This window comes from Rattus rattus, chromosome 3 (genome assembly GCF_011064425.1).
Source record: "Rattus rattus isolate New Zealand chromosome 3, Rrattus_CSIRO_v1, whole genome shotgun sequence".
Classification (NCBI taxonomy): Eukaryota; Metazoa; Chordata; class Mammalia; order Rodentia; family Muridae; genus Rattus; species Rattus rattus.
The window spans coordinates 86,202,230-86,227,119 of record NC_046156.1 but is presented as its reverse complement, the minus strand read 5'-3'; the positions used below and the strand labels follow the sequence as shown (position 1 = coordinate 86,227,119).

The 24,890-nt window shown below is 36.7% G+C and overlaps 1 protein-coding gene and 1 non-coding gene across 2 annotated transcripts in view; both read right to left on the bottom strand.

Annotated features, from left to right (window-relative positions):
- Positions 1-1,040: 1,040 nt before the first annotated feature.
- Positions 1,041-24,890, bottom strand: part of Kpna4 (karyopherin subunit alpha 4) — a 56,373-nt gene continuing 32,523 nt past the window's right edge. Inside the window, exons 6-17 of the mRNA XM_032898263.1 lie at positions 24,744-24,839; positions 23,812-23,897; positions 22,204-22,290; positions 20,523-20,692; positions 20,392-20,436; positions 18,077-18,208; positions 13,771-13,899; positions 12,196-12,300; positions 9,252-9,323; positions 7,707-7,869; positions 5,320-5,414; positions 1,041-3,011 (exon numbers count right to left, since the gene is read on the bottom strand). Of these exons, the coding sequence (XP_032754154.1) occupies positions 2,913-3,011; positions 5,320-5,414; positions 7,707-7,869; positions 9,252-9,323; positions 12,196-12,300; positions 13,771-13,899; positions 18,077-18,208; positions 20,392-20,436; positions 20,523-20,692; positions 22,204-22,290; positions 23,812-23,897; positions 24,744-24,839 (1,279 nt within the window). The 3' untranslated portion in view covers positions 1,041-2,912. The remainder of the gene's footprint in view (positions 3,012-5,319; positions 5,415-7,706; positions 7,870-9,251; positions 9,324-12,195; positions 12,301-13,770; positions 13,900-18,076; positions 18,209-20,391; positions 20,437-20,522; positions 20,693-22,203; positions 22,291-23,811; positions 23,898-24,743; positions 24,840-24,890) is intronic.
- On the bottom strand, positions 13,216-13,542 carry LOC116897637. Its single transcript, XR_004387616.1, has one exon.

Here is a 24,890-nt window from a genome sequence, read left to right as displayed (position 1 = left end):
GTAGCTTCAATTACAGAAATGCTGTAGGTTTGGCCTAGTGCAACATGGAAAACACCAGGTTCACCATTCCACACAATCACTGATGCCTTTCAAAATTATAAAATAAACATATACTACTCATACTTCTTAATGTAATATTCTCACTTTTTAGTACTTGAGAGGGGCTTGGTGTCAAAAATGGCAGTTTAAGATCATGAAAAATAAGAACATTTAGCTTATTAGACTCACTACTACTCTATTTTCCCCTTATCAGATATAATAATGATTTCTGTTAAAATTAAATCAATTTCCTAGATCACTGAAGAATATTTAAAAAGTTGTTTATGTGGGACAAATTTCAGATATACAAAAGCACACCTTAGAATCCTAGGGGGAAAAAAAATCAATGTCCTATAGAGATCATGGTTAGACCTTAGACAAATATTTAGACCTTCAGATAGTAGCCCTTAGAGATGGGAATATTGCTCCTACACATTAATTTCTGAAGCAGGATCTTACGACAATAAAGTCCAGGCAGGATTTGAACTTGGTAATTCTCCTGCCTCAGCTTACAGAGAACTAGAATGACATGCTCACCTACCTACCAGGATTCTTTATGGATAGCTATTCTGTGTAACTGGCCTATTAGAACTGCACTGGCTACTGTTCACTAAAAAAACAGAATTTAAGCTTTCTGAAAAAAACAAAACACAACAAAATAAAAGGCCTTGTATCATTCTATCATTTGGAGCCACATGCTGGCTATGTTAGTATTTAAAACACAACTCGAGCTGTCTCTTAGTCCTCTTGACAATGTGAAGGAAGGTCAAAGCCTTGGTTAGTGTCAACAGGGAGACACTGCAGCTGTAGATGGTGTCAACTGAACAAATTCTGTGAACTGAAATAACAATACGCCCAGAATGAGATTACAGAGCTTATGACATGTCTTATGTTGGTTCTAGGAAAAAAGGCTTAAGACAGACAAGAAGCTAATAGGAGCCATTGAGGTATACTCTTAAAAACATTAAATAGAAAAAGAAATCCACACACCACACACACGCCCCATGTAAAACATTGCTTTAAGTTTTAATGTTTATTTCCCCAAGACAGCCTAGCCTGTACTCTACTTGAATAAATTTTACAAGCTAGTTTTCTGCTGCTTCTAGTTTTAAAGTTTAACCATGTTTTTTGATGACAAGGAATGCTGCAAAAATACTCTAGTTCAACAAAGAGTTATGATCACAAAATAATTTTTATCCATTCTACAGTGTTTCAGAATTACCAGTTGATTTTTAAACACAAAGTAGATATAGATGCTAATGGTGGCTAACCTGGTATGTTTCTTATAGCAAACTGTTGTTCATGCAACACTTGTGCTCAAAGGGGAAGGCACAGGATTTCCTACAATGAGCCACCTTATAAAGAGTTCTTTTTGTACAAATTAATTTATGACATATTTAATTTAGTGTGCATAACCTCAAAACTGAGGTATTATTCCAATTTATAAAAACCACTTGCATAATTTTTATGCAAGTTTTAAAAATACAAAGTTTTTCTCCCTAAAGTGGCTCAAAATAGATTGTTCATGGCTGCCTACATCTAAGATAAAAAGATTCTAAAACAATTAAACAGATTAGGCATATTATTAAAGGTGTTCAAACCATTACTTGATTTGTACATCTACTCAAACCTCTTCATCGGTCTTTATTCAGCAGTACATATGCACCAAATTCCATTTTAGAAGTTTCCATATCATTTTCATAGAAAACAAAGTTTGAAAACAAGTTAACATTTAAACACAGCACGGTATTCTATCACAACTGAAACTTTTCTTCTTTACAGGACTCAACAAAATCTAAAAATGAACTATGCTGTAGATTTACCTCATGCAAAGATCTTTATGTTATCTCTGAAAATGAAAAGAATGGCTTTTAAAGCACATTTTATACTATTATGGCAACTTGTGTACTGCAACACAGTCTATTGTGAGGGAAATTTATGATTTTTTTCATGCAAAAATCTACACAAATTAGTTTTGATGATATGGAAAGCTTTTCATAGCATCAAACACTCATCTGGTGCAAATGCACAGGGAAACCTTCCTGAAGTTTTCTGACTTGAGAAGCAACTAAAAAAGCCATACTAGGTAAAGTAAATAAAAACTAAATAAAAAAAGGGTTGGGGTCGGGTGGGGTGGGGTGGGGTGGGGGTAAGGTAGAGGGAGAATAGACAACACAGGCTGCAGAGTAAACCAGTGTCTGCTGCTAAACCGGTCTTTGTTCTCATGTCCAGTGTACATTAACACTTGGGATCTCACTTTGATGATCTACTAGGTTTGTTATCAGCCCCCTGAAGGCAAATCAAGCTTGCATGCGTCCACATACAGCACCACAACCATACTCTCTTACACAGTCACTCCAGGACTAGGAGTCTGCTTCACGCGTGAAGAGCCCTAGATTTGAAAGATGAACCTGGCTCTTTCTCTACCACGGAGCCAGACATTCATTCAACACTGTTCATTCATACACTGCTTCACAGCGAGGCCTGGGCTCATTTTCCTTGACTTATATGGGCATCGCTTTTATGCTTACAAGGCTTGATGATGATGGCATTTCACTTCTCAATTGATAGAGTAAGTCAATGCTCCGTCTCAGGCACCGAAGTGACCTGTAGCCCTTTACTCTCAACCTAAATAAGCATTTGTGTCACGCTTTCCTTACATTGCCACTCATTCTCACTCGCACCCACTCGCCACCTTGACTCATTTGGGCATTTTCTGTGATTCCAAATGAAATCTTCACATTTTCTCTCCCGATTTAATGCAGCAGCAGATCCCATGAGCCAAGCTTGATGGATCAAACCTTTTTATATATATGTGTATATATATATATATTTCTCGGTGCTGCATTGTACCTAACTTCCACAACATCTTTCTAAAACTGGAACCCCTCTGTTGGTACATTGGTAGATGAATTGAAACCAAATGTTCCACCTTGAACTGACTCTGGAACAAGGCTAGGATCTTCATCAATCTGAAGGAAAAGAGGAAAAAACAATGAGATGATTAGGTTTAAAGTATTAAAAAACCTGAATCACAGTAATAGTCCCATTATTCTCTAAAAAGATAGACCACATCTAAGTGATGAGTGTCTGCCAAGAATGTACTACCATCCTAACACCTGTAAACTCCTTCCTTAAGGGATGTGAAGAAACAAGAATATACATGATGGACACCTTATGAAATAGAACACTGGAGCCGGCCTCAGACTCTAAATGTGAGGGTAAATACTGGTACTCACTGTAACTCCTCTTATATCTAAGACAGTGTAAGGAAGTATACTCTCTTATACTTGGGAGGCGTGGTGGCACATGCACTGACCTCGGCACTCGGGAAGGGAAATCGAAGAACTACCTGTGAGTTCCATCTACACGGGGAGTTCTAGGTCATCCAGTGACACACAATATAAGAACCTGTCTCAAAAAGCACAACCTGAATCTCCAAACAAACAAACATGTATTAGCAGGAGTAAATGCTCTATTCATACTTTTAGAACTGTGTAACTCTGCTATTCCTAACTACAACTTAAGACTTCCAAATTGAGTATTTGGGTGGTGGTGGCACAGGCCTTTAATCCCAGTACTTGGGAGGCAGTGGCAAGTGAATCTCTGTGAATTGGAGGCCAGCCTGGTCTACAAGTACAAGTTCCAGGACAGCGAGAACTGTTATACAAAGAAACCCAGTCTTGAAAAACAAAAACAAAACAAACAAAAGGGGACATGATTAAGACCATCTTTCCTTGAGAGTATGTTTTGTCTGGATCTTATTTATGATGTATTTAACTGCATTTTAAATAAGATTTGTGTCAACATCCTTTTTCTATTTGTTTGGGTTTTAGAAACCAGTGGGTCCACCACAAGAGTAGTAAGTGCTCTTAACTGCCGAGTGAACTCTCCAGGCTGGTTTTCTCTATTTGCTTGGTTGCATCCATCCATCCATCCATCCATCCATCCATCCATCCACCCACCCACCCACCCACCATCTATCATGTGGGGGCATATGCCACATGGGATACATGTGGAGGTCAGGGGACAACTTGGGAGAGTTGGGGTGCTCTCCTTCCATCACATAGGATGGTTCTGGGTACTGAATTTAGATTGTCAGCCTTTACTCTATGAATCCCCTTGTTAGTCCTATGGCCTAATGGCCTATGATTTTCTTTTACTAATGCTTTATTCTTTTTAGTAATGTGGAAATGTGTTATGAAACTAGAGTTCTTAAAAATTTTGGTTATTTACATGGGCATTTTGCCTGCATGTATGTCTGTGAATCACAGGGGTAGCTGGTACTCAGGAAAGCAAGAAGGCGGCTTTGGATTCCCTGGAATTAGAGCTACAGATGGTTGTGAGCCACCAAGCAGGAGCTGGTAATTGACCCTGGGTTCTCTGGAAGAGAAGCCGGGCCTCTTAACATCTTCCTCCCAGTGCATTTCTCCAGCCCTGAAACTTGTATCTTGAAAAGTTGAAAACATAATTCATATAGGGTGTAGTGGTGTGTGCCTTACACCCAACAGGAGGAGCACTTGGAAGGCTAGATAGGAAGACTGCTCCAAGTTCAAAGGACAGGCTGGCATATACAGCAAAACATTTTCTAATAAAACCCAACCAAATAAACAATCCTTTACTTACTATTGTTATTTGGTGGTACTATGAATAAATGTAACTTTGTAACATTCCACATCATACTGTATATACCGTTCATTTTCATGATTTACTGTGCTCATCTTGTTTCGTCATCTTATTTGATTTTAACCACCAACAAAATTACACTTGAACATATGGATTAAGGTTTTACTGTAGGTTATACTAGTACTACTAGTTTTGTTTGCTTGACTTTTGATTTCTTTTTTAAGGCAGAGTTTCACATAGTCCAGGCTGGCCTTGAAATCACTACATAGCCAAGAACACCTTTCAATTCATTTCCTAGTCTTTCTTCTGCATTAGCTCTGAAGTGGTGGAATTATAGTTGAGTGCCATTATGCTTGGTATCACTATTTTCTGTTTCGTTTATAGACATACTATTACCAATTAAAAAGCGTGAGAACTGGAAAGAAATCAGCTTATCCAGTGCAACAAAAATTCTTATTGTTTTGTTCTTGAGTTAATGTCCTAACCAGATTTAAAAATACTAAAATTTGTTTTCAAAGACAGTAATATTATTGTCACATACCTATTAAGATTTCTATTGAAAAAATTTTTATATATACATCCTAGTTTACTATATTCTTTCATTCAGATTTGCTTAGCATATAAAACTAAGAAAACTATAAACATATTAAGTACATCATCTGAAGAGAAGAACTGGTCAATGATCTCATAGGCCAATTTGTAGATGTCCTCATTTTCATGATTCTGAAGTTGTTCAATTTTCTCCAGTCCTGCAAGAAATTTTATGAAGTGAACAATAGCAATTAATGTGTTGCTAGAAGTTACGGTAACTTTGAAACACATAATGCAATCTCTGTACTATAAAATTTCTGGGTTATCGTCTTTAGGGGTCATTTCACTGATGAGCTTAATACTGAGATTTCATGCACATAGAGACCACCTTAAAGAGACCGACAATCTGAGCAACAGTATATAAATATGCCAATTAATAGTGTGACATCTATTAGGTAAATTACAGACCAATGGGCACAAAAAGTGTAAAATTACTTTTGATTATTAAAAATAGATAAGCACATATTCTTTCTAGCATCTGCCCAGCCTTTTAATATCTATGAAAAAGAAACTGAAGATACTGGCAATAAGTACAATGATTCTGTGAGCTCACTAAAAACAATCAAGCCGAAGATAGTATTTCAGGGAAAGGAAAACTGAACCTTAGGATGTCTATCAAGTCATAGGCAGGGCGTTAAAAAGCACATACACACTAAGCTTACTAAGATGTTTACAGAGGGATACTTTAAAAGACTACTGAAATGAAAAGTTACTTTTCCTCATGAAGTTTTCTTCCTCTACTCAGTCTTTGGATAGAGGAAGTTATCTTGGTAGCTTGTAACTACTCATTCTCTTTTGTTGTTTCTTTTATTAAAAACTTCAGTTACTTCATAGGACTTTATATACTACTTAAAATCTATTATCTGTTATCTTTCCTACTGTTCAGTTTAATAAAAACAAAATTCAAATGCCTAAATAATTCCATAAGAACAGTTACAGATTTCAAAGCCCAAAACTATCTGACCAGTTATTACTTGCCTTCTTCATTTAAACTTTTCATCTGCAATTTTTTTTCTCAAAAATCAACAAAAGTTTGCTTCCCTTTCCCTCAATCTAATCTCAAACACCTCAGATAATCATTCAAGAGTCCTAGTGTTTTCCTGCTGTCTACATCATCGCTGCCTTCATTTACTGTAGCCTGCTTACTGTGTACTCTGCTAGTCTTTCTGTCTCCTGTCTCCAAAAGCCCCATGGGTCAGACATCCACTTGAACATATCCACTAAAAAAAAATGTACCAAAGGCCTGCCATTCTTTATGGTAGACCCTACTGAAACTTATAAAACACATACTCCTTACCATCAATGAAGCAAGTAATGCTCAAAACCTTTTCTATCTTAATATATTAAATTATTCTACTCACTAAAATAATTTTTATCAATTTTTCTTACTAATTAGTTTCCCAAACTATTTCCTATGTCCTCTTTCTACTTTGATGATTATTACACTACTTTTGTTCTATTTCATGTTAGCAATTTTAATATTCTTATGGCATTAATCTGTTTCAATTTTTTCTTCATTTTTTTTCAGGGGTGGAGAGAGACATACTGGGGCTTCAAACATACTTTAATAAGCATCGTACAGTGCTTACAGAGCTGTATGCCAGTGTCCTAATACTTATTCCTTATTGCAACAGTCTTCCAAACCTAGGCTTCTCACTTAAGTTTTTATAGGTTCTCTTACTCTTTCATCCATGTTCCAACTTCAGTCAGACATTTATTTTAGGCTTATTCAGGTGGACATTTACATTTTGCTCCACATCCACAACTGGCACAATTTTTTGGCCTAAAGGTTAACTTTAAGAGTTAAAAGTATTGTGTTGTTCACATTCTAGGTGGCTCTGGACCAAAGCAAGATTTGGTAACTATTGTCCTATAGAATAAATAAGTATGTGCTGTTCAAGAAAACTCCTGACTTCCCAACATCTCATCACTGGCTGCTTTTCAAGCTTCAACTCAAGGCAGTTGCCATCCCATATTCTGTGATTCAGCAATACTGAATTATTTATAATTTGCTGAATGCTAATTCTCACCTCAGACTTTGCTCATGTTGTTATCTCTGCCTGGAACACCTTTCATCCCTTTTTACTTTATTAATCCTTATTCATCTCTCACAATCCAGCTCAGGTGCCACTTCCTGCTTCTTCCAGGATGGATTAGGTATCCCATTTTGTTGTACATTTCTATTAGGGTAATTAGCACATTAAATCAGTTCATATTTCTCTTTAAGTCTAAACTACATGCCTTGCGGGGCTGTTTTGTTTACCACTGTCTTCCTACTACTTTAGTATGGTGTTTTTATTATATGGCAACAATTCAGTTACTTAAGAATATACAGAAGGCTAAACAGGGCTGTACATATAGAATATAGCATACTTTATTTTTATTTGATTATCTAAGACAGAAAAATATGGAAACACTATATTAACCAGAAAATAAAGGTAGTTACTTACCACCACATTCTTCTATGAGATTGGCTATGGTTTCCGCTTGATCTTCAGCCATTTTTAATATATTACTTAGTCCATCAAGCACTACTTGCACGACTTGTGCATCTTTTACAGTCAGCAAATTGCAAAAAGGTGGAATAACATTTTGTTGGATGAGATAGGCGACCTGAAAAATAAGGGTACCATAAAATAGGGGTCAATTGCCAACTTTTTAAAATTAAAATATGCTGACTTCTAAACTCTGAGTATGAAAACATGAACTCATTTCTCCCATGTTAGACTACAATAAACAATATTCTTTTTTTTATACCCAAGATCTTTTCTCTTTTAAGAAATTATTAAATCACCTAAGAGGACGACTGACATTTTTTAAATACTATGATTGCTCAAGTAACAACACTATCTGCTATCTCTGAGGTGTTTTAACATTCTCAAGAAAGATGAGAGGCTATTTTACAATGCAACAGAGGAAGACATCAGGTGCACTAATTTGTCACTCTACACTTTATTCCCTTGGGATGGGGTCCTCATTAAATCTGGAGCTGAAAGATACTGTCTTGTCCCAGTGTCTGCTCCCTGCACCCTCATGTTCAGTGCTGGAGTAATATACCCTATTACAAGGCACTTGGTGTCTAAGATTAGGGTGTAGAAGTATCTTCACAACCTCCATGTTTACATTTAAATAGAGATTTTTTAAAAATGAATTATCAGTTGCCAATTGGCTCTTCATTTCCCTTTTTACCTGCTCTATGGACAAGATGAGACCCTTGTACCAGGGTTGCTCTCCACGTGTATAATTTACATTACCCTTTGGATGTCTCCTTGCATTTACACCTATGCTCCTCGCATTCGTCACCCTGCTTCCTAGTCCCAGCTCTGTGACTGGAGTGTACTGTCTCCTTTGTTTTGGTGTTAGTGAATTTATTTGTAGTTGCTCATTTGTTCAGATTCTCGAATGTAGTTTCTTTTTGCTATATTAATTTTAAAAGTCGTTATTTCTCAATACTATTTAAATAAAAAACAACAAACCAACCCTCACTTGGTCTTACTCTAGATGAGAAGACTCTTGCATGGAGTCTGGGAATCTGAGTTAGTGGGCAGCAGTACTGTGCCTGGCACACATGAAGCTCTAGGTTTGATGCCCAGCACTGTAACTGTTATAAAAACATGTCTCCTAGGAAGTATGGGTAAAGGAAGTTAAGGAGATATTTATATATATATACATACATACATACATACATACATACATACATACATATATATATATATATATATATATATATATATATGAAAAAAAATCACACACCAGAGTTTGGAGGCAGAGCTGAGATACAGAATACAGGCTGTGGTCCAATCTTCAGCATGTGTTTGTATGCGTACATGGATACACAAATACACACACAAACAGCAAATACAACCTAAAACCAAAACTAATCTACAAAATATAATAGCCGATCTTTTAAATAATGAGTCACCGAAATACAAAGGTATAATTACCTATACTGTTATTTTTACTGGTTTTGTTAAATAATTAAAAGTTCAACTTACTTGGTCTTTCCTCCCACTAATTGTTAAGTTACTTATGGCCCAAGCAGCTTCTTTCTGAGTGCCAAAATCTCCCTTAAAAACAAAAGAATACGAGAATACAGGGTAAATTTGAAAAGATAATTTCTGAAATGATTTTTTTTTAGCTGTTTATTTCCAAGTTTCTCTGGCGGTATGTTATATATATGTACAATTTTTATTTACTGATAAGTCCTGAACAACCAATCTATTTTGAAGAAATAAAAATTACTTTGTTTATTCTCCTGGGTGTGTGACTTAATATTATGATTCAATATCAGAATAAATAAAAGTTGAATGCAATTTCATTAAAAAAGTACAAATTGAAAACATTTAAAAAGGGACATAGAGAATTTAATAATCTTACCTTCAAGATTTTACCAGCAAACTAATTTAAAACATGGTAATAATGCACACCTTCCTACATATGGCTTCAGCACAGTAACAAACAAAAATTAAGCTCAGTTAACATTCTCAACAGGTACAAAATACAGAAAATCCACAAAATGAAACAATAACCCAAGCAATTAAATTCAAGACTAGAAGCCTAGAAAGAATGCTTTATTAAGCAAAAACACTTATAAAAAACCTACATTAAAATGGAAATGAGGCATAGTATCAGATTGAGGATCTTTGAGGCAGATAATGGTGTAAATGGGTACAATCCTTAGAGCAGTAAAAGGGAATTATGCAAGAGCATTTTGCTATTTACCCAGTCATACTAACTTGGGGAAAAATGGTCAGTCTCCACAGCTAGTCCAGGATACCCTTAAAGTCCATACTGTACTGCGTCTGCCTTAAAAGTACTGGGATGATATTACCATACCTCAGAAGCTATTCCTTAAAGTATATTCTTTAAATGTACATATTATACATGTATAAAAGTATATATTACTATACATATATTTATGTGTTATATATTTTAAATAACATTTATACAATATATATTTTATACAAATCTAAATTATTTAGAAATTGTAGATAAAATGTAACACTAATAAATATTATATATCATTTTAGATAAATCTAAATATACACATAGACATACAGTGTAATTGAAGTTATAGTACTTGGGGTGATAGATTATGTAGCAAAAACCCCAGTACCTTGCATGAAATATCCGAGTTATTGGTCAGAGGGGTTCAAGAGACTACTCAAACAATGTAGGCTACTCCTTTTGCCCTTGACTGTCTCTTAGTGACTGAAGCCTCTATTTCTGATGGTACTTTACACATCTGGACAGAAGACTAGGAAGATTCAAGCTAGATCTAACCTAAAAGCATCCTTCCTGTGGTAAGACTAGGAAGATTCAAGCTAGATCTAACCTAAAAGCATCCTTCCTGTGGTTTAGCTTCCAGACTAGTAGAGAGCATGAAAGCTGTCAAAGGAAGGGAAGCGATCAACAGTCCTATCCAGCCATGTGATACCTATGAATCACAACAATGACCAGCATGGTTAGACATCACTAAATGTGCAATAAATGGTACTCGTATATTAGCAGTAACCAATAGCTATCTAACTGGACTTAAGACCTGCTAACACAAGGGAAATCATATGCTTGGTACTAGAAACCTAGTCAGCTACCCCAGACTCACAGTAAGGTGATTGATCTTAGAAGAAATCCTACTACTGCTACTTTTCTGGACCAGTATAATCCTAATTGCATCTTAAAACCTACTCTTATGTCCACAGATAAATGCAGCTCTCGCAAACCTCATCAAAGCTTTTCTTCACAGCATAACAAAACTACAAATGGGCTTAACACAGAGATAACAGATCATGGAGTGTCTAGCTCCAACAGAGAGGGGTGGAAAGACTGTAAGAGTGTAAGAGGCAGAGGACCTCTGTTGTGAGGTTGTGCCTCCTAGAAAAAGCAGGGAAGCTATACCCATTATAGCTGATTACTATGGCAGCCTGGTTACAATTCTAAGTTATAACAATATCCTTATATTAATGGCAAAAGGTTGACATCTAACAGTGTCCCATCCCTAGACAAAGAACTACAGAAAATTATTCGAAATTAGAGACAACTTTCCTAATAATTGGGTGACCAATACAAAAGGTCAGCCCTGAAATTATATACATTCAAGTAGCAAAAATGGACTCACCATGCTGTACTTAACTATTTATGCATTTCTACATGTAACAATCAAAGCAAGAGGTCATCAGTGTGATGGCAAAGGGGAGTATGGGAGGAATTGAAGAGTATATAGAGGTTAGGAGGCAAAAAAAAGGGGAAGTCATGTAAGTACATTTTAATTTAAAAAGATAAAAAGAAAAAGAAAAGCCAAAGAACTGTGGCCAATACACAAAGAATGGGAGAATTAAAAAGTCACCATTTTGCTACTCCCAAGCAACAACAATGACTATCTGAAAACAAAGTCTTTTTTCCAAATCTTAATGAGCATAAGGAATAATATGACATACAGGAGCATGCTCTCTGGCCACTGGATTCTGGGCAAGTGATTTGTTCATGCAATAGTTCCATCTGACAAATGGGGATAACCCCTGACTTGGACACTACTCTGTGAAGAAGAGGCTCTTCCTTTGTTCTATCTGGGTCCCAGGGATACAACTCAGGTCCCTAGGCACTGGCAATTACGTTTTTACCTCCTGAGCTATGTTGCTGGTTCAGCTTTGTCATATGAGAAGTGGTAAGATTTACACAATGCTTATAACAATATGACAGCATTTGTTATTGGTAAGGATACTACTTGTTTTAACTCCAAAGCAATGGCTATCTTGTTAGAGTAATGACAAGAAAGGGACAGTTTTCAGATAGAAACATTTGTACCATATACTACTGTTGGGTTCAAACACCAGTACCAGGCACATTTGACTGTAATTTCCATGCCATTGTATAGTGTCTTGTTAAACAGAATAGTACTTACCATATAATACTGCCTTACTACGATACATGTTTTCTTACCTTATCCAAAAGGTGTATTATCATTGGTACAAGATTGGCATCAATTACTGCCTGAACCTGCTGTTGATTTCCTGCGGTGATGTTGGAGAGGAACCACACTGCTTCCTGTGGAACAAGATCCTTTCAATATTTCTCATTAAAAAATAAAACACATATCTAAACTATGAAAAAGTAAATAGCTAGTGTCACAATTATTTTATTATTAAATGAATTCTGTAATAAAAATCTTAAAGAGTTTAATTCTACCTCCCCTCTGTATCTAAAAAAAAAAAATCTATGTGATTAAAATTGTGACTCTGGCTAACCTAAAACTCCTAGAAATCCACCCGTCTCTGTTTCCCAACTGCTATCACGCCTAGTCCTCCATAGTTAATTTTATGTATCAAATATATAATTTACACACTACATAATATCTTTCCCTATTTTCTTTGAACCAATCACTACTGGCTTCTAATTCAAGTCACGATGAGCTAACCCATCTAAGGAATTTTACAGGCAATGTTGTTTGGAAGCAGGATGACTCAAGAAGCTTGGCTGACCAAATACCAAGGAAGACATTATAAACTATACACCCTACAACTACTGCATATGAAATTCAACCTCCTTTTCTCAAATAATATGCTTTACTCTCTCTATTCTCTCTACTCTACCTTAACAATCCCATCCTAGTATATAAATCTCAATTAGCTATGATAATGAAGACATCAGAAATACAACTGGATTCTTTTAGCGTTCTTATTTATAATAGTCATTGCACCAGTTGTTGGCTTGCTTGATTGGTTTACTTAAATGATCTTTGAATACTGCCCTTAACACCACAAAGATGCTGTGCTATTGCTAGAATGATAATGGTCACAAGTTTCAAAGGTAATAAATGCATTACTAAAACCTGTTTAGTAATCAGTAACAATATCAACTATAAATATTTCACATCCATGGAAAACAATATTAGAATTTACCAAATTTAAATTCACCAATATACTAATTAGCATAGTGAACACTAGCATATACCAGACTCTTTTGGATCAGATCACAGGACATTTAATGATCCTGTTAGAGAGTTTAGGGTGCTGGGCTACTTAGGTGAGCTGTTTTTGGGTTATAATCATCGGCGATGTTGTTATCAACAACCCATGTTATTTCTACAACAGCCTCAGATGCACTCCAATATCAGCATCACCATTCAGTGCCCCCTTTCATAGCCACCACACACACACACACATGCATGCACGCACTCACACTAATAAGTACCAAGGAAACAGTAAACTAGGAGAATTACTATATGTATTAAAACTGTCCACTCATAGCAACATTCGACACCCAGATATCTCTATTTCATCATTTCCAAAAGAGCCAAAAATACAGTTTATTGGTGATAGTGTAGCTCATGTGCTTAGTATGCCAAAGGTTCTAGGTTTGAATCCAGAAACCCATGACCGTATTATAAAGAATAAAGTATCTTCTCTTGAGGCCTATAATATCTTATAGTAAGAAGTCAGTGTTATTAAGACATTCCTTAGAACTCAATTCCACAAATAAAAAGTACCATTTTATTAATATTTTAAAAATACTCACCTTATTAATTTTCTCTTTGGGATGAGTGAGGAGTGCTGGGAAGTGTGAGAGAGCATCACAGTTTAAAACTACTTGTGTTTGCTCATCAGTTCCAGTGACAATGTTGCCCACAGCTCGCAGTGCAGCAGTCTGAAACAGGAGATGCAATGAGATGTTTGATATTAAGAACTCTTATCAACCAGTGTCAGGCAATCTGGGACAGATTCAGTTGCTCATACAGTTCTTTCACTGCAACTAACCTATCCTTTCTGAGCACTGTATTTCAGGTACTGATCTAGGAACAACAGTGGAAATATGAAATATATAAATTCTAGGCCTTATGTAGCTTAAGTTATTTCAACAGAATTGATATCAATAAAAGGGCAATTACATAATAATTACTACCATGAAGAAATACTCTTCAGCTATTAAAAACAAGGACATCATGAAATTTGAAGGCAAATGGATGGAATTAGAAAATATTATCCCGAGAGAGGTAACCCAGACCCAGAAAGACACATGGGGTATGTGCTCACTAATAAATGGATATTAGCCATAATGTATAGGATAGCCATGCTACAATCCACAGACCCAAAGAAACTAAGTAATAAGAGGGACCCAAGGGAAGACTGATGAATTTCACTCAGAAGGTGAAACAAAATAGTTACCATCAGAGATGGATGGAGGGAGGGACTGGATGAAAGACGGAATGGTGACGGAGGATCGGGTACAGGGAGAGTCAGGGAAAGAGGACCAAAGACCTGGGATGGGGGAGGCTCTAGGGAGTCTATGAGGATGACTCTAGCTGACTCTTAGCAGTGGGGGATGTGGAGCCCCAAGCACTCTCCTCCTGTAGCCAGGTGGGACTTCCAGTAGAGGGAGGGGAACATCAACCCATTCATAAAACCTTCAACCCAGTATGTGTCCTGTCTACACAATATGCAGGGATAAAGCTGGAGCAGAGACTGAGGAATGGCAAACCAATGACTGTCCCAACTTAAGACCCATTCCAAGTGAGAGAGCCAACTCCTGATAGTATTAATGATATTCTGCTATGCTTGTAGACAGGAACCCCATGTCTTCTGAGAGGCTTCATCCAGCAGCGGCTGAAAACATGCAGAGACCCATCATCTGGTGGAGCTCTGGAGTCTTATGGGAGAGTCAGGGATAGAAGTGAGTAAACCAAAGGGGCCAAGAACACCACAAGAAGACCTACAAAGCCAACTAACCTGGTCCCATGGGGGATCAGAGACTGAATCATCAACCAAAGCGCCTCCCACACATTTGTAGCAGATGTGCAGCTTGGTCTTCACATGGGTCGCCTAACAATTGGAGCAAGGTGTGTGTGTGTGTGTGTGTGTGTGTGTGTGTGTGTGTGTGTGTGTGTGTGTGTGTGTGTGTGTCCTGTCATTGGATCCCCTTCTCCTAACTGTAGTGCCCATTTGGGTCTCAGTGGGAGAGGATGTGCCTACTCCTGCTGGGACTGGACGTCCTAGGGTGGGGTGGTACCCATAGGAGGCTTCAGAGGTGGTAATGGGGAGAGATTTATAAAAGTGGAACTGGGAGGAGAGGAGGGAGAGGGCTGTGATTGGGATATAAAGTGAATAAGTAAATTAATATAAAAAAAGCAAGTAGTAATTTTTATGTTCAGTTAATTTTCTTATCCTCTAATTTTTCTAATTTTGTTTATATAAACTTATTCTTTCAAGAGTTGACAATTTAGTACTTACTAGCTCAATCCCAGGTCCCACAAATTGCAACCATCATCTCTATGTTTATTAATGTGTATATTCTGTCTATATCTTATACAAACAGAAACAAATCACAGCACTTGGTGGTACTTGTCTCTTTTTATAACCAAGTACAAACTGGTTAGCTTTAGTAACAGTTTGCTTCCATTTTGGGGCTATTATGAATAATGCTGCTACAGGCATTTGTATTAAGGTTTCTGAGTGGACCAGTGCATCTCCACAATCTTGAATGTACAGAACAGTAGGAATATTGTCACACAGTACTGTGTCTCACTTTTAAGGACTGTATACTCTAATGCTGCCATAGCAATGTGACCCTTCTTTGTCCACATTGCTGTCTTTTAACTGTAGCCATTCTCAATGTGAACAGTTGTCTAGTTCAACTCACATTTCCTTAATAACTACAGTTTTGGGGCATCTTTTTTCAGGTGCTCACTGACCATTTTTATGTCTTTCTTAGAAAATTGCAAATCTTTTAGCCACTTTTTTGTTCTTTGTTTTGGTATTTATTTTTTTAATGTGTTAGGTTTTCCGCCTGCATGCAGGTCTGTGTACCACGTGCATGCCTTGTACCTGAGGAAGCCAGAAGGAAGGGTTGGATCCCCTTGAACTGGAGCTACAAACAACTGAGAGCTACCACAAGAGTGCTCAGAGTCAAATCTGGGCTGTCTGGGAGAGCAGTTAGTATTCTTAGTTGCTGAGCCATTTCCCCCACCCTAGGTTTTTAAAACGTCTTAATTTTTGAAGAAGTCAGATACATGAAATAATATGCCAAACGAGATAATAATTATGTCTAAATTTTTTTTTTTTTTTTTTGATTCTTTTTTTCGGAGCTGGGGAGTAGGGATTCAGATTAAGCCTACACGACATGAGAAGCTTAAGAAAACATCTGTTACTGATAAAGTACAGAGCATTAACTTTCTCTGAAGACTGCCTAAAAGACAACTCCTAGCCCTATACTAAAAGCCATAATTCTAAGGCCAGTATTAAGACTAAGGAAGTACTGTGTGAGTTTTTGGTGTGTGTGTGCAATACAACTAAAGTACTGTTTGAGTTTTGGTGTGTGTGCAGGCACATATGTGTGTGTGTGCGTGCATGCGCGCAGTTTCATGTAGCTCAGGCTAGCTGTGTGATCTTCCTTCTATCTCCATTTTGAAAGTGCTGGGATCATGGGACTGTACTACCAGATTCTGGGTAAAGTAAAAACAAAGTAAAACCAACAAAAATAAAAATAGCAAACTTATCACTTGTAAATTTGGGTTTTGCTCAGCAGGTCAGAGTTCTTGCTAAATCAAATCCTCAGAAACCTTGTTAAAGAGCCAGTCAAGTTCATGTGTCCACTTGTATCCCTAGTATAGTGGGGATGCTGACAGCACACCCAGTGTCCTCTTCTGGCTTCTGGGTGCATACTTGCTGCGTGTGTGTGTGTGTGTGTGTGTGTGTGTGTGTGTGTGTGTGTGCGCGCGCGCGCGCGCGCATGCGCGCATAAATCACACATATACACAAAAGATGCAAATTTAATAATAAACATGTAACAAAGATATTTACAATAAATCATACATTCAAATAACTAGCATTGGTCAAATCTTTCTAAATTAGCTGTTTCTCTTTTTTTGGTTTTATAGAGTTCCTAGCTATACTCGAACTCTGAAGACCAGGCTGGCCTTGAACTGAAGAGATCCATCCTCCTCTGCCTCCCAAGTGCTGAGATTAAAGGGGGATTTTTTCTTTAGTTTGTATACACATGTATAATGAGCTTGAAATCATGTGTTTTCCTCTGTTGTTTTCCTTTTATATAATTATTATTTTGAGGCATGGTCTCTCACTGAGCTTGGAGTAACTGAACTACCAGGATCCCCCTGTGCCCCCTCAGTCCTGGGCTTACAGGCACAAATTGCCACATCAGCTTTTATGTAGGTGCTGAGGATCTGAACTGGGTCTTTTTTTCTTTTATTCCCTTTAAGCTTCATTGTTGATTCTAATGTCCAGCAAAGGGCAAGAAAGGTAACTTAGGCTATAGCTTTCCTTACTACAACTGCTCAGTCAACTTTAGATCATTCTAGGATTAAAGACCACTTTTACCTTAAAAAATGCAGGGAAGGCTTTCTGGTTCTGCTTTAGCCCTGCAGTTTGACCATCACTGTGTTTGAGTGTGCATGCACGTGCCAAGTACGCTTATGTGGATGTGGTACAGTAGAGGCTGAACTTCGTACAAGTGAAGCAAGTGCTGCACAACTGAGTGGGGGCGAAGGAACGGAAAAAGGAAACAAGAATGGTTTCAGATGCCACCCAAGGTGCTACACTAATTATGCTTCTCGGTATTGAAAATCAGTTCTTCACAGTAGTGTCTCCCTGTCTGGTAGGGAAGGGCAGTTCTTAATAAACTACAGTAGTTTTATCTCGATTTCTCCACCTTTAAAACTAAAATAAAATAACTCACCTTTTCCCATCAAGGACACATTACATTGTTAGGTGAATAATATGCTTTAATTAAAAAAAAAACCAAAACTGTTCATCTTTGAATGCCATGCTTAAAGCATGGTGAGAAAAACCCAATTTAATCAAAATAAACCTACCTGAACTTTAACTTCCTGGTGGCTGAGTAGCGGAACCAAGTGAGGAACTATTCCGGAGTCTATTACCATCTGTATCTGCTCATTGCCAGCATCCGTAAGGTAAGATAGGGCCCAGACAGTATCTACCAGTATCTAATAAGTAAAAGAAAAGTTCAAGTATTTCAATATTTTCTCGTTGTAATATTTCCTTTTGATTTTTCTTGGGGAGGGGCATAGGATTTTGAAACAGGGTTTCTGTGTGCAGAACTTGCTCTGTAGACCAGGCTGGCCCCAAACATAGAGATCTACCTGCCTCTGCCTTCTGAATGCTGGGATTAAAGACATGAGCTACCATACTCGGAAATTTTAATAATTCTTAACCATAATGTGAGATCTTTCTCTTCTTGCTTCAACTCACTAGAACATCAATCTCTATTCTATAGCTGTGTTTAAGATGTGTAAGTTATAGTCCAAGTCCCTTATCAGTATCTAATCCTAATTCAGCAAACTACACATGCAAACTATATAGCATATTAAATAGAAAACCAACCAACCAACCAACCACAGATAAAGATCAAGGTAAGAAATATATAAAAAACAGTAACTCCTGAAAAAATAATTACTTCATATCACTGCTACTATGGGGGAAGAGGGGTTTTGATTAATTTATAATAATGATGATGCTTCGACACATGCGAGTCATGTGTTTGATACTTCTTTGTATTCTAAACCCTACTTCAAACCATGGCCAAAGGACAGTAGGGTAAAAAGACAGTAAAAGGTGATATATAAATAACACAATTGTTTATAAAAAAAACTCCCTCAGGAATAGCAACTATATCTGGAACTCCAAAACCCTTTGAACTCTGTATCAAAAAACAGAAGTTTAAAACCTTTTCAATTCCTAACCAATATTATGATTAAGACACTAAAGGGACTGTAAAAGGGGGAAACAGCACAGCATAGCTCCTTTAGAAATTTAAGAAAGCAGTTGAGCATGGTGGTGCATGCCTATAACTGCTCTCAGGAAACAAGGAAGGAAGAACAGAGTGTGAAGCCTTCCTTAGTTACATACTGAATAGGGTCAGGGTGGAGGCATTCAAAAAAGTTCTAAAGATACACACATTTTTTTTCCTCAAAGAAAAAGAAGCCAACAAACAGCCAACCATGGTGGTGCACATGGCAGCTTTAGGCAAAAGGATTTTGACAGAGGACAGCCTGGGCCATATACTAAGACCCTGTCTTGATAAGCAAAACAGAACACCAAATAAAAGAATTTTTACAAAGTGGTATTAACATATGTAAAACAATTACATTTTAATTTACAAACAAGGATCTTTGTCTAGAGTTTCATCATAGGCTAAAATTCAAGCTATTTGCTCTTGACTATACATAAAACTTGATACACTCATGACTATATATAAAATCTTGATACACTCTTGACTATACATAAAACTTGATACGCTCCAAGGTTCAATGTTAAACAAGTACCTAGATCCAAATTCCTCAAATCCAACATGAACTCTTACACATTTGTACCTGATCAAATTGATAAGTTTTCTAATTATAACTACAATATAATTTCTTTTTTTATTTCTTTGAGGGCTGATTTAAGAGTGAACAGTTCTAACTTATGAAGGCTATACATATAGTAAATGTTATTTAGTAAATGATATAGTATTTGTGAAAGTCCTAAAAAGAAAAATTCAAACAAGAAATTAATATTCAAGCCCAATTAAAAACAAAACACTGAAGCACAAGCTCATCTTGTGGTGGACAAACAAGAGGTAGGTAAACGAATGGAAAGAAAAACAAAGTTGTTTGATATTTCAATAGTTACCAATGTTCTTGCGAATCTTTGAAAAATAGAACACTGAAATTTATATTTAATCAAAGAACTTTGCTATAACAGGAGAAATAAGAATGAAAAAGGAACAACAGGTTTTCATAGTTTGATATATATATGTATGAATTAGTATTTAAGCTAAATATTCATTTATGCTTCAAAATACAAAAATACAGCCATGTGTATATATATTCTCAAAAGACAGACTACCAGAGGGGGTTAACCATAAACGTCATGAACAATCAATCATGATGAGAGATGACTAACTGTATCTTTATAACAGTTTGATTCCTCACTGAAGCTACAGAAACAGAGAAAATGTAAACAGAACAAATATGTACCTCAATTCTTGAAATGGTAAAGGATGAGAGAATACAATTACACATTGTTTTCAGTTCTTTCCTATATCTAGTGGGAGTCCAATACATATACATACATACATACATACATACATACATACATTAATATACAAAGAGAAGAATTTACTCACATTTACATCTGTGTGATGAATTAATACACAAAGAGCTGGAAGAATCTGAGGAAAGAAATATGTACAACTTAAACATACACTGATTAAAAGAAAAAACACATAATGGTATTTATTTTTTTTCTTTTGTTTACCTCCTGAATTGTCTCCATTGGTGGTGGTGGGTCCTTGTGGCGACATAAGTTGACCATGACCCAGGTAACATTTCTTAAGAATGTTATAGGAATAGATGGACTTATGAATGAAAGCAGAGGTTTTACAACTCCAAGGCTTATCACATAATCTCTACACTGAGGTCCATCACCTGTAGAAAGGATTAATTTAATAAGATGAATCAACACTAAGCTTTCCAGAAAACAAAGTATTGGGTACAATGATGCAGCTACTATTAGTTTAATAAGATTTCTTTAGTTTTATATAATATACTAGGAATTTAACTGGTAGACATTCTAGGTCTTTGAGCCAAGAGAATCAATATAATATTACTCCTGTCTGTCTGTGTCTTTATAAGCTGCTCACTTATAGGCTGTCCAATTCAGCAGTCCAAGAATTCTTTCAAATACCTTGAGCAGACATGTTATTGTTACCTCAATGATTTGTTCAGTTTAACAAGCTTTCAAATTAATACAATATATGTCTAAATAACTACTGAGGAAATGAATACAGAATTTATATTTATGTTATGATTTGGTAGGGCCTAGTGTGATGGAGATCGGTTTAGCTTCATAAGGAGTTCAAAAGTCAGCCTAGGACACGAGACCCACTATCAAAAGCAAAACTAAACAATCCTCAAGAAGAAAAACTTTCTTGCATTACAACATCTGGTGATATATTTGACTTAATTCCAAAATGCAAATAATTTTATAGTTGGGGGTTGTGGTGGTTTGAATATGTTTGGCCCAGGGAGTGGCACTATTCGGAGGTGTGGCCTTGTTAGAGTAGGTATAGCCTTATTGGAGGAAGTGTGTCACTGTGGGGCTGGGCAAAGAGATCCTCCTCCTAACTGTGTGGGCGCCAGTTTTCTCCTAGTGGCCTTTAGATGAAGATGTAAAACTCTCAGCTCCTGCACCATGCCTGACTGGATGCTGCCATGCTCCTACCTTGATAATGGACTGAATCTCTGAACCTGCGAGCCAGTCCCAATTGATTGTTGTCCTTACAAGAGTTGTCTTGGTCATGGTGTCTGTTCACAGCAGTAAAACCCTTACTAAGACAGTAGCCATAACACACGGGTCAAAAGCATTAGGAAGGTTGAGAAACTAATTTAACAGCTTCATACCCAAAGCATTACAAGAATAAAAGAGGGGAGGCACCTAGCTATACAACATCATTTCTAAAAAAGCAGTGTGCTCACACTAAGTTCACAGACACGCTGCTCACAAAAAAACCTCAAGCATAACATTTTCAAGTAGGACCTAAAAGGGGCAATAAATCAGAAGAATGCTAAATACTTAAGATGCAAATAATTACAGTGGAAAATACCTATAATCTATAAATTTAAGAGGCTGAGGCGGGAAAAGTGCTCAGAGTTCAATGTAACCTGGCCTACAGTCAGCCAGGGAGAGACATAGCAAGACAATGTCTCAAAACAAACAAACAATACCCTCCAGGTAAGAACAATAAAGACTCTGTGACAAGTGTTGAGGGCTGTTGAGATGGCTTGGTGAGGAAAGGTGCTTGCTAACACCCTTAGTTCAATACCCAGAACACACATGGAAGGAAGATGCCATCTGCCTCAAGTTGTTCTCTAATCTTTACATGTGTGCTGCAATACACATGTAAACATGCACACATGGTATGTAGTTTCATACAAACCTATAATATTTCCCAATGCCCACACTGCCTGTTCACAGACATTCTGATGGGGTGAATGCAGAAGCCTCAGGAAAAGTGGGACAGCATCTGAAAGAATAAATGAAGTGGCAATTAAAGATGAAGAAAATATAAGGCCCTTTTTTTTTTTTTTTTTGACAGAGCATAATACAAATCATCAAAACTATTTTAAAATATCACTTTGTTAAATGAATTTTGTTATTGAAATAACTGACAGGAAAACTAGCATCAAGGTAATTTGTAACATATAAACAATTCCAAACTAAATTCCATATTTTAAACAATTAAAACTTGGACTCAATTACATTTGCTTGTTTGTCATTAGAGAATGAACCCAGGGCAGTCTACAAATTGTCCTCAGATTCTACCACTGCACTGTGGCCCTAGCTCAGACTGAAGCCCAATTTCAAGAATCATTCCTTATAGAGTGTTACCTTCAAAATCAGTTAAAAAAAAAAAAAAAAAAACCTGACTTTTCAGGTAATTTTTTTAATACATTTATTTAGATAGTGTATGAGTGTGTGTATTGGTGTGTATGGCTGTGTATGTGGGTATATGTATGTAAGTGTGAATATGTGGCATGTGTATGTATATCTGTGTATGTATGTGGCATATAGATATGTATGGCTAAGTATTGCGTACATGTACTATAGAGGTATGTATGTGGTGTGTATGAATCAGTATTGTGTATGGGTATCTGTGTGTGTGGTATATATTGCTGTGTATATTGTATATGGTGTATATGTGTGTATAAGCTAGAGGACAAGTTGCAAAAATCAGTTCTCTCCTTCGATCATGTGGTCCCAGGGAGTAAACTCAGGTCATAAGACTTGGCAGCAGGTACTTTCCCTGCTGAGCCATCTTTCCTGCCTTGCTTATGAAACTTTTGGATAAGAAATTTAAATCAGGGCTAGAGAGATGGCTTGAGATGGCTCAGCAGTTAAGAGCACTGACTGCTCTTCTAGAGGTCCCAAGTTCAATTCCCAGCAACCACATGGTGGCTCACAACCATCTGTAATGGGATCTGATGCCACTTTCTGGTGTGTCTGAAGACAGCTACAGTGTACTCGTCATATGTATAAAATAAATAAATAAAATCTTTAAAAAAAGAGAGAGAAGAAAAAAAACACGATATGATTCATTAGGCTATTGATTGTCAGGGAACATTGAGTTCTTCAGTCAGAAAGTAATTCTGTTGCTTAAGTGGAAGACAAAACACAAAAACAGGTTTCTATATATCTGAGCAGACTAACATTGCACTTCTGACTTGACTCTTCTTCCTGCCTTTGGACAGTACTCTGAAGAACACATAATCTACATAATATAAATTATGTAGATTAATTATGGTCATAATAAAAAATATCTCCTTTATCTCATTAGTTTGGATACTAAACAGAGCAATGATAAAAAAACTCCAAAGTCAAGTTGAAACATCTGCAGTTGGGGAGTCGGTGAAAGTTGTCTCCTCCTCCTATGCTAGCCTCTTAAGTGTTGGAATTAAAAGCATGTGCCACCATGTCTGGCCAAAACAGTTTATTTTTTACCAATGAGAGGGAAAAAAAATTACAATTTTGTTAATTAGCAACTTACTGGACTGAACCACTGCTTGAGTCTGTTCAGACGTTCCAGATGCAATGTTTGTCAAAGCCCACGCAGCTTCAAACTGTAAAGAAGGACTACCAAAGAACAAGTGATTTTTAAACCATACATCTCATATCACCTACATGTCTACCAACTATTCCTTCTCTCTAGTATTTGAAATGTCTTTCCAGCCTTAAAAACATAACCCAATTATTTCATTCTGAAAGTCAGACATCCTTACTTAGATATTTACTTTATATTATTCCTTAGTTTTCAACTACTTATCATGCCGTTTTCAAAGTTCACAAGTTAAAAATAATTTTCAAATTTGTTTTTGGTTCTTACCTTGATTTTAACTTTCAATTCTATCCCACAACCTTTTCCTTTCTTTTTTAAAGAAAATCTCTCTTGAGCTAGAGAGATGGCTCAGCAGTTAAGGGCACTGGCTGCTCTTCCCGAGGTCCTGAGTTCAAATCCCAGCAACCACATGGTGGCTCACAACCATCTGTAATGGGATGCCCTGTTTTGGTGTGTCTGAAAACAGCAACAGTGTACATATATACATATACAAATTTTGTTAATTAGCAACACACATATGTATATGTATATATACATACATATAATTAATTAATTAAGTAAGTAAGTAAGTCCTATTTAAGAAAAGAAAATCTCTCCCTACAAAGCCCAGGCAGGCCTTGAATTGAGGCTTTCTAACTTCTCAGATCACACACATATATCACTATACTTGTTTGGTTTCCGAAACAGGGTTTCTAGTGTCCAGAATTGCCACTGAACTCATTATGTTTAGCCAAGTATCACTGTGGACTTCTAAACCTCTTACCTCCACTTTTTGAGTCTTTTCCCTTTAAAGATTAAACTAGAAATTTTTCCCTTTCTAAGGAACACATTGAAATTGAAAATAATAATAATTATATACTTACTTGTCATCTCTTTCAAGACAATGAACTAAAATAGGCAATATTCCAGATTTTATTAAGTCATCAATTGGTGGATTTCGATCACTGGATAAAAGCTTCCTGTAAGATAGATACCACTTGTAAAACTTAGTGACATGTATTACAATTAAA